At 36.7% G+C, this 13,435-nt stretch overlaps 1 protein-coding gene across 1 annotated transcript in view; it reads right to left on the bottom strand.

Annotated features, from left to right (window-relative positions):
• The window catches only part of LOC131162821 (MLP-like protein 34), a 47,954-nt gene that overhangs the window by 33,725 nt on the left and 794 nt on the right, over positions 1-13,435 (bottom strand). The window contains exon 2 of the mRNA XM_058119417.1: positions 12,735-12,991. Within this exon, the coding sequence (XP_057975400.1) occupies positions 12,735-12,991 (257 nt within the window). The remainder of the gene's footprint in view (positions 1-12,734; positions 12,992-13,435) is intronic.

Here is a 13,435-nt window from a genome sequence, read left to right as displayed (position 1 = left end):
AATAATAATAATATATTTTATTAATAAAAATAAAAATAAATTTTAATTATTTTTTTCTTTTTTTTTTATAAATTTGATTAATTAATTAATTAATTAAATTTTTTTTTTTGAATCACTCCACTAATCTTTTATATCCCTTTTTGGGGTTATTACATACCAAGACTGCACTATAAAGCAGTTCACCCAGATGAATCCTATTGGCCTAACATGGCTTATGAATCTTATTTTGATGATAACAAATCAAGGGTATTTAACATGTTTTGGTTAAAGTGATGATGTTTTAGGAATCAAGTATATGAGTTCAAGATTAAGTGATTACAAGCCTTATTAAAAGATTACATTCCAAGGACAAGTTGAAAAATGAAAGGTTAAAGAGTATGAAAGCATGGATTCAAAGATGATTTGATAAAAAATTGAAAGAGTATTGAAGCTCAAAGTTAAGATGGACTCAAACAAAAGAAAAACATGAAGATTCCGAGCTTAGAACTTTTTTAAGTCTTAAGAAAGTCTTTATGTAAGTACTTTAATCAAAAGTCAATATGGATTCTTTGAAGCTTATTAAGCTAAATCATTGATTTAGAGACCATATTTTGAAAAACTCCAGGAAAAAATTTTCCAAAAGTCTCAAAGTGTTTTGACAAGTATAAAAGAAAACAAAAAATATTGGAAACAAATTGAAAAACAGGTTTTTTGAACTATCTAGGCGACTGACCCTTGCTAGCCCAGTCGACTAAACATTTATGCAAAATAAATTTGGGCAGATAGTAAAGGTCCAGTCGATTGACCCTGGTGAGCCCAGTTGATTGACCCTACACTAACTTTGAATTTTCACTGATTTTAAAAGCTAAGGTGACTAACCTCTTGAGTCGAGTCAATTGACCCTTCGAAATTCAAATTTTCAAAAGTAACACGAAGTTTCCAAAATTGAGTTTTTGAATTCTAAACGTTATGAAAACTTGGGAAACACTCCAAGTCACTTAAGGAACATGAAATACACTTTCTAAACTCTATAAATACCCCCCAAGGGAAAGGATTTTAGATACCAAGAATTAAAATCTGCAATCAAGCCTTATTGCTTACAATCTTCAAAAGCTCTCTTACTCACATACTGTTGACTTTGGTGTATTCCCAAGAGGGGGTGAATTGGGTATTAAAGATTTCTTCCTAGGTTAAACCAAATCAATAGAATTACACAACCTAGGGTCTGTCTATACAATTATAAACCCAATCATTGACAATAAAACATACACATGCAGTAAATAAATTGCAAAATTGTAAAGTAAACGTACAATATGTTATCAAGGTTCGGCCAATACTGCCTATGTCCCCACCTTTAACTTGCAAGCCTGAGGATTCCACTAATGCTCACTTAATGGGTGGAGCGGCTCCGGTTATAATCAGGTCAATTAACGGAACTGACCTCAACCTAAAATCGCACCTTACTAGGATGGTGCACCTAACTTTCCTAACCGGATCTAAGCCAATCAGAGACTATTCAACAGGACTAGTCTCCCTCTTCAGGCCCACGCTTGGAATACAACAAATATAAAAATTTGCATACACAAAAATATGCTTCTACACAAGTAGATATATACTACAATGCAGCACAGTATAATCAATGCACATCAATAGTATAGGAATTATAAGCTCAGTGCCAAATGTGTTTAACTACATTCTTACTAACGTCAATAAGCAATCAAAGCAATGAGTGTATTTTTCAAACAATCTTTGAAACAATCAATCACAATATCTCAATCACACATAGGGTTTCAAAGATATCCAAATAGTTTAATCAAAATATCTCTAAGATGATTTTCTCAAGATTCTGGCACGTGAGATATTTGAAAAATAAGCTTGTGAAAAATAGTTTTTGCACAATCAAATACAAGCTTATAATTCTTGCAATACAAGTTCCAAGACTCACAAGCTACAAGGTTTTCCCCACAAAAAATTTATTGATTTAAATCGGGGGAAAAACTCTTAGCTAAAACTCTCAATAAAAATAAACACACAATCAACACAATAAGAGTTTTGGCTAAGTAGGAACAATAAGGAATCACTCAAGGCACTCTTACTAAGTTTGATTTTTCAAGGGAATGGCAAAGAGTGAGAGTATAGGGTTTGAATTTGAAAAATGAACTGGGAAAATTTCAGAGAATTTTTTCCCTAATCACAATGCTAATCCCCCCTTAATTTGACAAATGAATGTGTATATATAGAGAAGGGTTAAAATATAGTCGTTGGGGACTCAAGGGTAATTACTAACTTTTTTTAAAAAATGTTTAAGAAAATTAACCCCATTTAACCCCTCTTAACAGCGATGAAAAATTGTGCAATTCGAGAGTTTCGGGTTCCTGACTTGAAGTTAGGTCACCCAAATAGACACAACATAAAAAGTCATTTTTGAACGTTCGGATGCTTGAATAAGGGTTTGGTTTGTTAAACTAAAGCGATTCTCCCAAAGACCGTGATTCGATCGCCTAGTCATGAGTTTGGTCTACTGAACTCATGTGTTCGGTAGCCCGAGGCAAATTTGAACGTGAAGTTCAGGCTACCGAGTTGTTGGGAAAAATTAAAATGGTGGTTCGGTCACCCGAGGAGGCTACAGTCATTTTTGGTTCGATCGCCCAAAGTTGAGTCAACTTTCTGACTAGTCAAAGGTTTGGTCACCCAAGGCGTTTTGAGAACCATAGTTCGGTCTCCTGAAACCTCATTTATTTAGCCTTTTACGTCCTATTTCAATTCAATTGCTTCCCCTAATAGTATATGTGATATTGGGGACAATCTTACATGTAAGTGTAAGAACCTAGGGTCTTTCTAAGTTCTTTGAGCTAGTCCCAAAAACCTGGCATCGGTCGACCGAGGTAGTCCCTAAGGTCTTGAGCTTATAGTTCTATATGCATAATATGCATATTATTACAGACCTTGGATAATTATTATTACAGACTCAGCAAAATGAAATATAGATTACAATAATTTAAAAAAACATTACGAGTCTTCATTTTCCTACGGGTCTCCGAGTGCTATCATATGATATTGTCAAGATAAACCTGCACATCAACTCGAGAAACATTAAATACCTAAGTATTTGTCAAAATCAAAACAGAGTATGACCCATAGGGTCAACACATACTTGCTGAAGTTTCTACTGAGTTTTGCTGATATTTTGTAGAGACCCGAAGAATTATAGTATTTAAATAATAAAAGAGGAAAGAAAGAAAATTTTAAAAGGTGTCACAACAGGATCGCATTTGTCGACAAAGCGGCTTATTGGGACCGTCGACGAGGACACATGTCTCGTCGATGAGAAACTATCGAGAGGGCTGTTTTGCAGGGCCTGAAGTTCGTTAACGATGAAGTATTGTTCTTCGATGAACACTCTACTTGGCCTCATCAGTGAAGTGACGTGTCTCATCGATGAAGGCAGGTGTATAAATAGCTCTACCTCGGTTTTTCAGCAAGAAAATAGCACGCAAATCTCTTTTCTCTCTCTCACTTCAGTCTCCCCACCTTCTCTCTAGGATTTTGGGCTAGTTTTTTGCCGGTTAGACGATCTGAAGCTACCACGTCACTCCTGGGAAGATTCTCTTCACATCTATTTAAGTGATTTGTAGGTCAGGCTAACTTGGGAACCATCTCAAATTTTGGGTAAGTTGATTACTTTAATATTTATTAAGGTATTTGGTAGTTCTGGGTTGAGGAATGTATTAAATGGGTTTATACTAAAGTTTTGTTGGGGGAAATGTAAATTTCAGGGTGTGGAGCTGGGGAACACACGGGTGTGATTTTGGAGTAATTTGTGGGTTTTTTCATAAGTCAGGTAAGGGGATAAACTAAGTCAGTATTTCCATGAAATTATTTATTAATATTCAACTTTTATTTTCAAGGAAATTATGTATGTTATAGAACTGAGTTTGGAAGTACCGTTATTAACAGAAAAATGATTTTAATACAGTTCAGTAGGGAATATGATTTCATGCAGATTTTATGAATAGAATAATATTCATTTTATGTGGCATGAGTATGAAATTATATGATTTTAGGTAATATCAGAATATTATGTTTTCAGAATAAGTATGCTATTACTGATATTCAGGAAGATATTAAAAATGGTACAAGAATTTCAAATTATGAATGTTATGATATGTCGGCGTAAGGGCCGTGGTTTTTATATGACATGCTATGCCGGCGTAAAGGTCGTGGTTTTCATGTTTTACTATGCCGGCGTAAAAGCTGTGATTTACGAGATATAAAATGTCGGCGTAAAGGCCATGAATTTTATATGATATGTTATACAAAATTTTATGAAAGTATTATCATGACAGTTATTATTATGAAATAGTCATGTATCATTATTTGAAAATATACTATATGTTATCAGAATCCGGATGGCTTGGTTAGACTTTCATGAAGCACGGTACCATAGCTATATGATTACGATCATGTATATGTTAGTGCTACCACATGTCGTAAGGGACAGTGGGAGATCGGCAGTCGATGTGGTTTTATGGTAATGCAGGTGTCCGTATGGCATCCAGACTAGGAGGGGCAAACCCATCGTACTTACAGACTTATGTTGATCTAGCACGGTCGGTTAGCCATTGCTAGGTCTCGCCTTCAAGCCACATAACCTAGTCATGTGGGGGTAAGACATGACACCAGCCAACTATCCATCCAGAGTGTTATTTCATGTACAGTTATATTTGAGAATTCCATGTATAGAAACTCAATATGTTATACCAAGTTGTCATAAATTATGTTTCATTTAGATATGATTTATGTACTGCTATATGTATAACACGAAAATACTCATGTTGCCACACACTGATATTAGTTTATTTCCCTTACTGAGAGGTGTCTCACCCTAACTATATAAATATTTCAGGAGCCCCAAATAGAAGAGCTGATAGAGCTTCGCAGCATTAGAGGTTGACTGTTCTATCCTGTTAGAAGGGTAAGTCGATATGCTAGGATCTGATGGAGTTTTGGGTTGTGACCCTAGGACATTTTTTAGTCTTTTTGGGATATGTATATGTGTATAACAGTTTTGGTATAACACTGGTATTGTGTTGGTTAGATGATTTGATATGTATATGATTTTACGTTTTCCACTGCTTAGATATCAGAGTTGTATTTTAGGTATATCCCTGGTACCTAAGGGTCCAGGCGGATCATGTATTATTAGTTGAACAGAATATCAGGATTGTTATATGAAATGTTATTATGAAAAAAAAAATATGGTAAAATAGGCAGGTCATTACAGTTTGGTATGAGAGCCTAGGTTGCAAGGTTCTATAAACCCTAGAGTGCAGCGGAAACAACACTAGAGTATAGGAAAAGGATTTAAGGTTTTGTTTTATAGTTTAGAGGCCAGACTTCCGTGGTGGTTTCTGTGTCTTTCTTGGGGTGACGATTTCAGGAAAGCCATAGTAAACTATTGCCGGGTTGTGTTTCTAAAGTGTAGGACTGAATCTTGAAATAAGATAAGGATGTCAAGACAGAAGATTTTGGTTATATGTATAAGTTATAGGGATAGGGTCCCTAAGTCATGTTTATTGTCTTTTCAAGATGGACCCTGGAGGAGGTAGTGCCCACGTGAGTAGTAGTGATGGTGTAGGGCCCTCGAGTGTAGGCGGGACTGATTCAGATGCAGTACTATGCAGCGTATCTCAGCAGGTTATGGCTGAGATCGCTTAAAGCTCCAGAGAGCAGGGAGGCCCATCTGCAGGCCATAGGTGTACGATAGATAAATTTACCAAAATGAATCCCCTAGAATTTTCAAGAGGAGTTGATCCTGCAGCAATCAAAAATTGGATTCAGGAGATCAAGAAAGTTTTTGCAGTATTATAGTGTACGGAGGAGCAAAGGGTCCTCTTCGCCACCTATGAAATGACAGAGGAGGCTAAGAATGTGGTGGACTTCTATGAGACTTCTGGAGTAGCGGAGGATGACGCTGATAGCTATGATATAGGACCGATTTAAAAAATTATTCTTTGATAGATATTTCCCAGCCACTGTTAGGGAAGCCAAAGTGGAAGAGTTCCTGAATCTGAAGCAGGGACAAGAATCGGTCCAGCACTATGTGGCGAGGTTTATAGAGCTATCCTGCTTCACTCCGTATATTTTTCATAATGAAGTAAAGAAAGTGAGACAGTTTGAAAGATAATTGAGGCGTGGAATACACTAGCAGGTAGTAGTGTTGAAGATACAGGATTTTGCTGAGTTAGTTGATAGGGCAACATTGGCTGAGGCTAGTGAGCCAATGGATGTGGAGGAGCAGGGATAGAAGAAGAGATCTACGCCTCCAGGCATCTAGTAGGGAGCTAGGTAGGGTTAGTGGAGGAGAGGAAACTATGGCAGAAGACAGAGGCAGGAGACTGGAGGTCGTGAGTTGCAGACGATGCAGAATTTTCCTGTTTGTCAAACTTGTGGAAAGAGACACTTGGGAGAGTGTCGAGTGGGGAGAGTCGTCTACTATTGCTGTAGTAGGCAGGGACATCTGGTGTGAGATTACCCTACACCACCTGGTACCGCTCCTACTCTCAGACCGTACCGGGGAGGTTATTAGGTGCCTTGTTGAGGCCAGCAGAGGAATGTAGCTCCAGAGAGGGTCTATACTTTGACGCCTGGAGATGCTGAGACAGCCGGTGATGTGGTGATAAGTATAATTAACATGCTTTCATTTAAATTTATTGTATTGCTTGATTCAGGAGCCACACATTTGTTCATGTCTATAGGGTGTATTAGATTATGTGGGGCAGAAATACAGTTGTTAGATATTGAACTGTTAGTAACTACACTGACAAGGTCAGTAGTGAGGTGTAGTAAAGTGCTCCGAGGTTATTCAATTGATATTCAGGGGAAAGTCTTTCCAACTGACTTGATAGTATTGGACATGCATGGGTTTGATGTAATTTTTGGTATGGACTGGTTGGCAGCCAATTACGCTAGTATAGACTATCGTTTGAAAGAAGTAATATTCATATCTCCGAGAAGACTAGAATTTAGGTTCATAGGGTCGTATGTGCAATCCCGGCCACAGCTAGTATCAGCCATATAGGCGAAGAGATTACTCTTCAATGGTTGTTAGGGGATTATGGCCTTTGTAAAGGAGGTGTCAGAAAATGAACTGTGGCTAGGCAATACACCAGCAGTTAAGGAATTTTCAGACGTTTTTCCAAAAGATCTACCTAGATTACCTCCCAACTACAAGGTAAATTTCGCTATTAATCTACTTCCCGTGTCAGCATCGATCTCCAAAGCTCCTTACAAAATGGCTCTAGCAGAGTTGGGAAAGCTAAAGGATCAATTGCAAGACTTGCTGGATAAGGGTTTTATTCGGCCTAGTGTATCACCGTGGGGAGTTCCAGTGTTATTTGTAAAGAAAAAGGACGGGTCTATGAGGATGTGTATAGATTACAGGGAAATTCATAAGGTGACAATCAAGAACAGGTATCCTTTACCCCGTATAGACGATTTATTTGACCAGCTTCGGGGTACGCGGGTCTATTCCAACATTAACCTCAGATCAGGCTACCATCAGGTAAAAGTAAAAGCAGAAGACGTCTCAAAGACTGCCTTCAAAACCAGATATGAGCATTATGAATTCCTCGTTATGCCTTTTGGTCTGACAAATGCTCCTACTGTATTCATGGACTTGATGAATAGAGTCTTTCACCAATATTTAGACCAGTTCGTTGTAGTTTTCATTGATAATATACTGGTCTACTCGAGGAGTTTTAAGGAGCATGAGATGCATTTACAGCCAATACTTCATATGCTTAGGGAAAAGAAGTTGTATGCCAAGTTTAGTAAATGTGAATTTTGACTAGAGAAAGTGTCGATTTTTGGGCATGTTATTTCAGAGAATGGTATTTCAGTGGATCCCAGCAAAATCGAGGTAGTGTTGAATTGGGTCAGGCCGAAGAACATTCAGGAAATTAGGAGTTTCTTAGGACTAGAGGGATATTACCATCAGTTTGTTGAGAGGTTTTCAGCTTTATCAGGGCCTCTCACGCATCTGACCAGAAAGAATGTCGAGTTTGAATGGAAAGATGATTGCGAGCAGATCTTACGGGAACTGAAACAGAGGCTTATCATTTCACCAGTGTTAATCATTTTGGCCATGAGGTGATGGTTATGTCATTTATAGGGACGCATCTTTGAAAGGGCTCGGCTGTGTATTAATATAGCATGGTAGGGTTGTAGCTTATGCCTCCCGACAGTTGAAAGAGTATGAAAAGAACTATCCTATCCATGATCTGGAATTGATTGCAGTGGTGCATGCATTAATGATATGGAGGCATTACTTGTACGATGAGAGATATGAGATATTCTCCGATCACAAAAGTTTAAAGTACATCTTCACTCAAAAGTAGCTAAATATGAGACAGAGATGGTAATTGAAACTTATTAAAGATTATGACTATACCATTAGTTACCACCCAAGGAAAGAAAATGTGGTAGCTGATGCTCTGAGCAGGAAATCAGTGGGACCAACACTAGCAACTATGGAGGTTTAACATCTAATCCAAATGGATCTGGAGAGACTCGATGTAGAGTTGGTAGAGAGTGATCCTTAGGCATTTATTGCCAGCCTGGTAGTGCAACCTACTCTATAGGAAAGGATTAAGACAGCTCAAAGAGATGACACAGAATTAGCAGAGCTAATACCTAAGGTGCAGGATGGATAGGGAGATGAATTCAGTATTTCTAATGACGGGGCCTTGAGGTTCCATTCTAGATTATGCGTGCCTGTAGATATGAACATGAGAAGGACAATTTTAGAAGAGGCTCACAGGCCTTTGTACATGGTTCATCCAGGTAGTACTAAAATGTATAGGGATCTGCGAGAGTCTTACTGGTGGAGTAGCATGAAGAGGGAAATTTTTGAGTTCGTACAGCAGTGTTTGACATGCTAGCAAGTAAAAGCTGAGCACCAGAGGCCAATAGGCTAGTTGCAGCCACTTTACATCCCAGAGTGGAAGTGGGATTATGTATCTATGGATTTTGTGACGGGTTTGCCACTGGCACCACATGGTAAAAATGCTATTTGGGTGGTCGTTGATAGATTGACAAAGACCACTCACTTTATTCCTATTAAAGTCAACTACCCCGTGGACAGACTGGCAAAGATTTATGTTCAAGAGATAGTTCGTTCTCATGGTGTTCCAGTGTCTATAGCATCAGACTGAGACCCACGTTTCACGTCACAGTTTTGGAGGAGCTTTTAGAAGGCTCTGGGGTCTCAGTTATCTTTCAGCATGGCGTTTCATCCTCAGACGGATAGCTAGACTGAGAGGGTGATTCAAATATTAGAAGATATGTTGTGGGTGTGCGTGCTGGATTTTTGGGGTCGTTAGACCTAGTATATGTCACTGGTAGAGTTTGTATACAATAACAGCTATCAAGCCAACATCGGCATGGCACCTTATGAGGTGTTCTATGGTAGGAGGTGTCGTTCTCCTCTATACTAGGATGAGATAGGTGAGAGGCGAGTGTTGGGACTAGAAATAGTGCAATAAGCTTACGACAAAGTCCAGTTCATTAAAGAAAGAATTTGTGCAGCTCAGAGTCGGCAGAAGAATTACGCTAATACTCACCACAGGAAACTGAGTTTGATGTTGGAGATCACGGTTTTTTACAAATAGCTCTATTAAAGGGAATTATGAGATTTTAAAAGAAATGTAAACTTAGCCCTAGGTTTATTGGCCCGTTTGCGATTCTTGAGAGAGTGGGGTTAGTTGCCTATAGGCTAGCCTTACCGCCTGTTTGTACAGAATACATGACGCATTCTATGTTTCTATGTTGAAGAAATACATCCCAAACCCCTCCCATGTGATCAGTTATGGTGAGATAAATCCCAGGGATACTCTGGCATATGAGGAGGTACCAGTGCAGATTCTCAACAGGAAAGAACAGGAATTGCGCAATAAGAAGATTCCTTTAATAAAAATCTTGTGGATAAATCATGCTATAGAGGAAGTTTCATGGGAACTCGAGGAGCAAATACGACAGAAGTACCCATATCTCTTTAGCGGGGATCAATAGTAATAAGGAAAATTTACTGGTGAATATGTAAAAATTCTTTTGTGCAGGTTAGTTAGATGTAATAATTTTCTGGTAGTAGATAGTATTTTGGTTGTGGGAGATTTTTATTTTTTGTGTATATGTAATCTCTCAAAGCCTTGAATATAACCACTTTATTCCTCCACCATAAGTGAAGGTAAGTAATAAAATAAGTAGCCCATTTTCTTTAAAGGATAGGGTCAATACAGATAGTAAATTTCAAGGACGAAATTTTATAAGGGAGAGAGAATGTAGAGACCCAAAGAATTATAGTATTTAAATAATAAAATAGGGAGGAAAGGAAATTTTAAAGGCGGTCACAGCAGGATTGCGTTCGTCGACGAAGTGGCTTATTGGGATCGTTGACGGGGACACGTGTCTCGTCGACGAGAAACTACCGAGAGGTCTGTTTTGTAGGGCTTGAAGTTCTTCGATGATGAATAAGTGTTCGTTAATGAATACTCTACTTGGCCTCGTCGACGAAGTGACGTGTCTTGTCGACGAAGGCAGGTGTATAAATAGCTTTAAGTCGGTTTTTCAGTGAGAAAATATCATGCAAATTTTTCTTCTCTCTCTCACTTCGGTCTCCCCACCTTCTCTCTAGCCTAATAAAAGAGATTAATTTTGAAATTATGGGACATCAACTAAAATTAGAAAAACTCGGTTCAAAATAAAAATAAAAATGACTCGAAATTTTTCCTAGAATACGGGGACTCAAACTTGATATAGAAAGACTATTTTGAAATAACTGGGACTCCAAAAATGGGACTTAAACTTTGAAAAAGACTCAATGGAAAACAACCAAGACTCCAATTTGAAATAGAACGACCAGTGCTTGATCGGACTTAAAGTCAACTTTATTATGCCGAGTCTTTTTAGGAGGGCCTGGTTAAAATTGGGGTGTCTACAGACTTAATACACATGGGTGAACACCAATTTGACCCAAAAGCTTAAACTTTTTGGGTTTTGGATCCAACCATGTATATAAGCACCCATCAACCACTTAAATTTTCTAATATAAGACAAACTCACAAAAGGAATTCTCAATAATTTTTATATGTTGTGTACATTTTCTTAGGTTTCTCATGGCAACTAAAATGATTATATCCTTGACATTAGTCAAATCAATAAACATGCCAAGAGTGGATGTACAAGCTACCTAATGTAATCTTGATCAAATATAAAAGAAATATACTTATTTACAGTATTAATTCACATATATTATATGTTTTGCAATTAACATATAGGGCACTTGAAAAATATGTACATTAATGAAGAATGTAAGTTACTAGGTAAATAGTAATGCATAATAAACATTTGTTAAGGAAGGCTTTTTTTGTTTTTTTTTTTCCTTCAAGCTAGGCTTTGAAAGGCTCCTTAATTATGGTTAGAATTCCAAAAGAAAATTTTTATTCTTGATACTAGTAGGTTCAATTATCATAGTTATCACCATTTACGCAAGGCAACATGATTTTTTAATTATTTTTTTTCAAAAATAATCTACACATTTAATTTAACAGATTAATGGTAGTTGTATATTTATCATCTAAATATTATACTTATAAAAACCAAGTAAAATTGAATGAAAAGAATAAATAATATAAAGGGTGGTCCCAAAGTGATCAGTAAGAAAAATAATAAATAATTGTTTAAATTTTGAAGCAATAAAATTTTCAAAGTTGTTTAGATCGATATTCCATCACCATCACCATCAAGGTTTTTACAAACTTTGTCTCTCAAATAACATAAAATAATTACCGGAGCAATCTCATTAATGATCCATGCATCATTGGTATGGTAAAATTATGCCCTAAAATTATATGCACGCACAAAAAATACAAAATTTAGAAAAAAAAAAAAAAAAAAACAAAACAAAACAAAACAAAAGGAGAAGAAAAACAAAAATTTTGGTAACTCGGCAATATGCCTACGTCCACAGAGTTTCAACCGTCCGTTGGCTACAATGCATATATATAACCTCATATGAAAAACCAAAAATACCCTCATATGATATATAACTACTTTATACCCTAACTCAAACATGTTGTACCGTAAAGTTGGCCTCCAATGGACCCCCACTTAACTACTTTAAACAGATAGGGAGGTCACCCCTGAGCCCTCAAACTTGGGTTAAAAATTACTATTAGTAATTAAAGTTGGGAACGTTACAACTAATGCAATAAGTATGTATGAGTTGTTTCCTTTATTCTACTTTCTTGTCTCCATCTTCACTAAATTTTTGTACCCATTTATTTTAGGTATTTGAGATAGAGATTTTTAAAGACAATATTTGAAAGAAACAATTTTAGGTTAGAAAGCTACAATTTGTCATATCACAGTCACCTTACAAGAACACAGCCCTTAGATATGCCAACCTTGGCCCAATTTAGCTTTGCGCCACAATAAATAAATAGAATGGAGGAAATTGCACTAGGAAACAATATTAGACACACAACATCATAAATCTCTATTGAAAGATTCGTCCTCCCATCCAGACCCACATTTAATAGCTATTAATAATTACCTCACTTCACCAAATACAGACTGCAGCCAACCCATGCTCACATTACCAGCAACACTAATTTATTATACATGCAAGACTCAGAATTATTGAATAGCACTTAATTGTGTACAGGCATGTTTATATATATATATTAAGCCTTAACAAGGTGGTCTTCAATATCTTTGGTGACATGAACAACGAAGTGGAGCAATTTTTTTGGCTCAGGGTCATGTTCTTTCAGCTTCTCAAATTCAAAGGTCCATTTCACCAAGGTGGTCTCACCCTTTGGGGTAGCTTGAACGATGATCTTGAAGCTCTTATAGTCCACCAGCAATTCTCCCTCTATCACTTTGAATGTTATTGAATTCTTCTCCTTGTCTATGGCTTCTACTATCTCTTTTGCCACACAAGCTTTCCCATCTATATTATTATTTATTGTCGATCACCAAATTAAGGAGTCACTTAGAAATGTTTGAAACTTAGAAAAACATAAAGAGAACAAAAAAAAAAAACTTTCCCCACACAAGCTTTCCCATCTATATTATTATTTATTTATTGTCGATCACCAAATTAAGGAGTCAATTAGAAATGTTTGCAGCTTAGAAAAACATAAAGAGAACAAAAAAAAAAAAAAAAACAAAATAAATCAATGAAAGCAAATTTTACTTTAAAAAGACATTAACTTTGATATCCGGCAAAAAAAAATCAAGTCAAGTTTAAGTGTTTATGCAAGTAATTCCTTATGTAGTCAGAAGTTAATAACTTAACCTTACTCATGAATAATCAAGCCCAAATTAACCAAACAAATATCAACCATTTTCTTAATTTCTTTTTTCTCAAAAAGGAAAATCCTTAATCCGAATA

The sequence above is a fragment of the Malania oleifera genome, chromosome 8, assembly GCF_029873635.1.
Source record: "Malania oleifera isolate guangnan ecotype guangnan chromosome 8, ASM2987363v1, whole genome shotgun sequence".
NCBI lineage: Eukaryota > Viridiplantae > Streptophyta > Magnoliopsida > Santalales > Ximeniaceae > Malania > Malania oleifera.
Note: the sequence above shows the minus strand (reverse complement) of the source record. Positions and strands in the feature narration are given on the sequence as shown.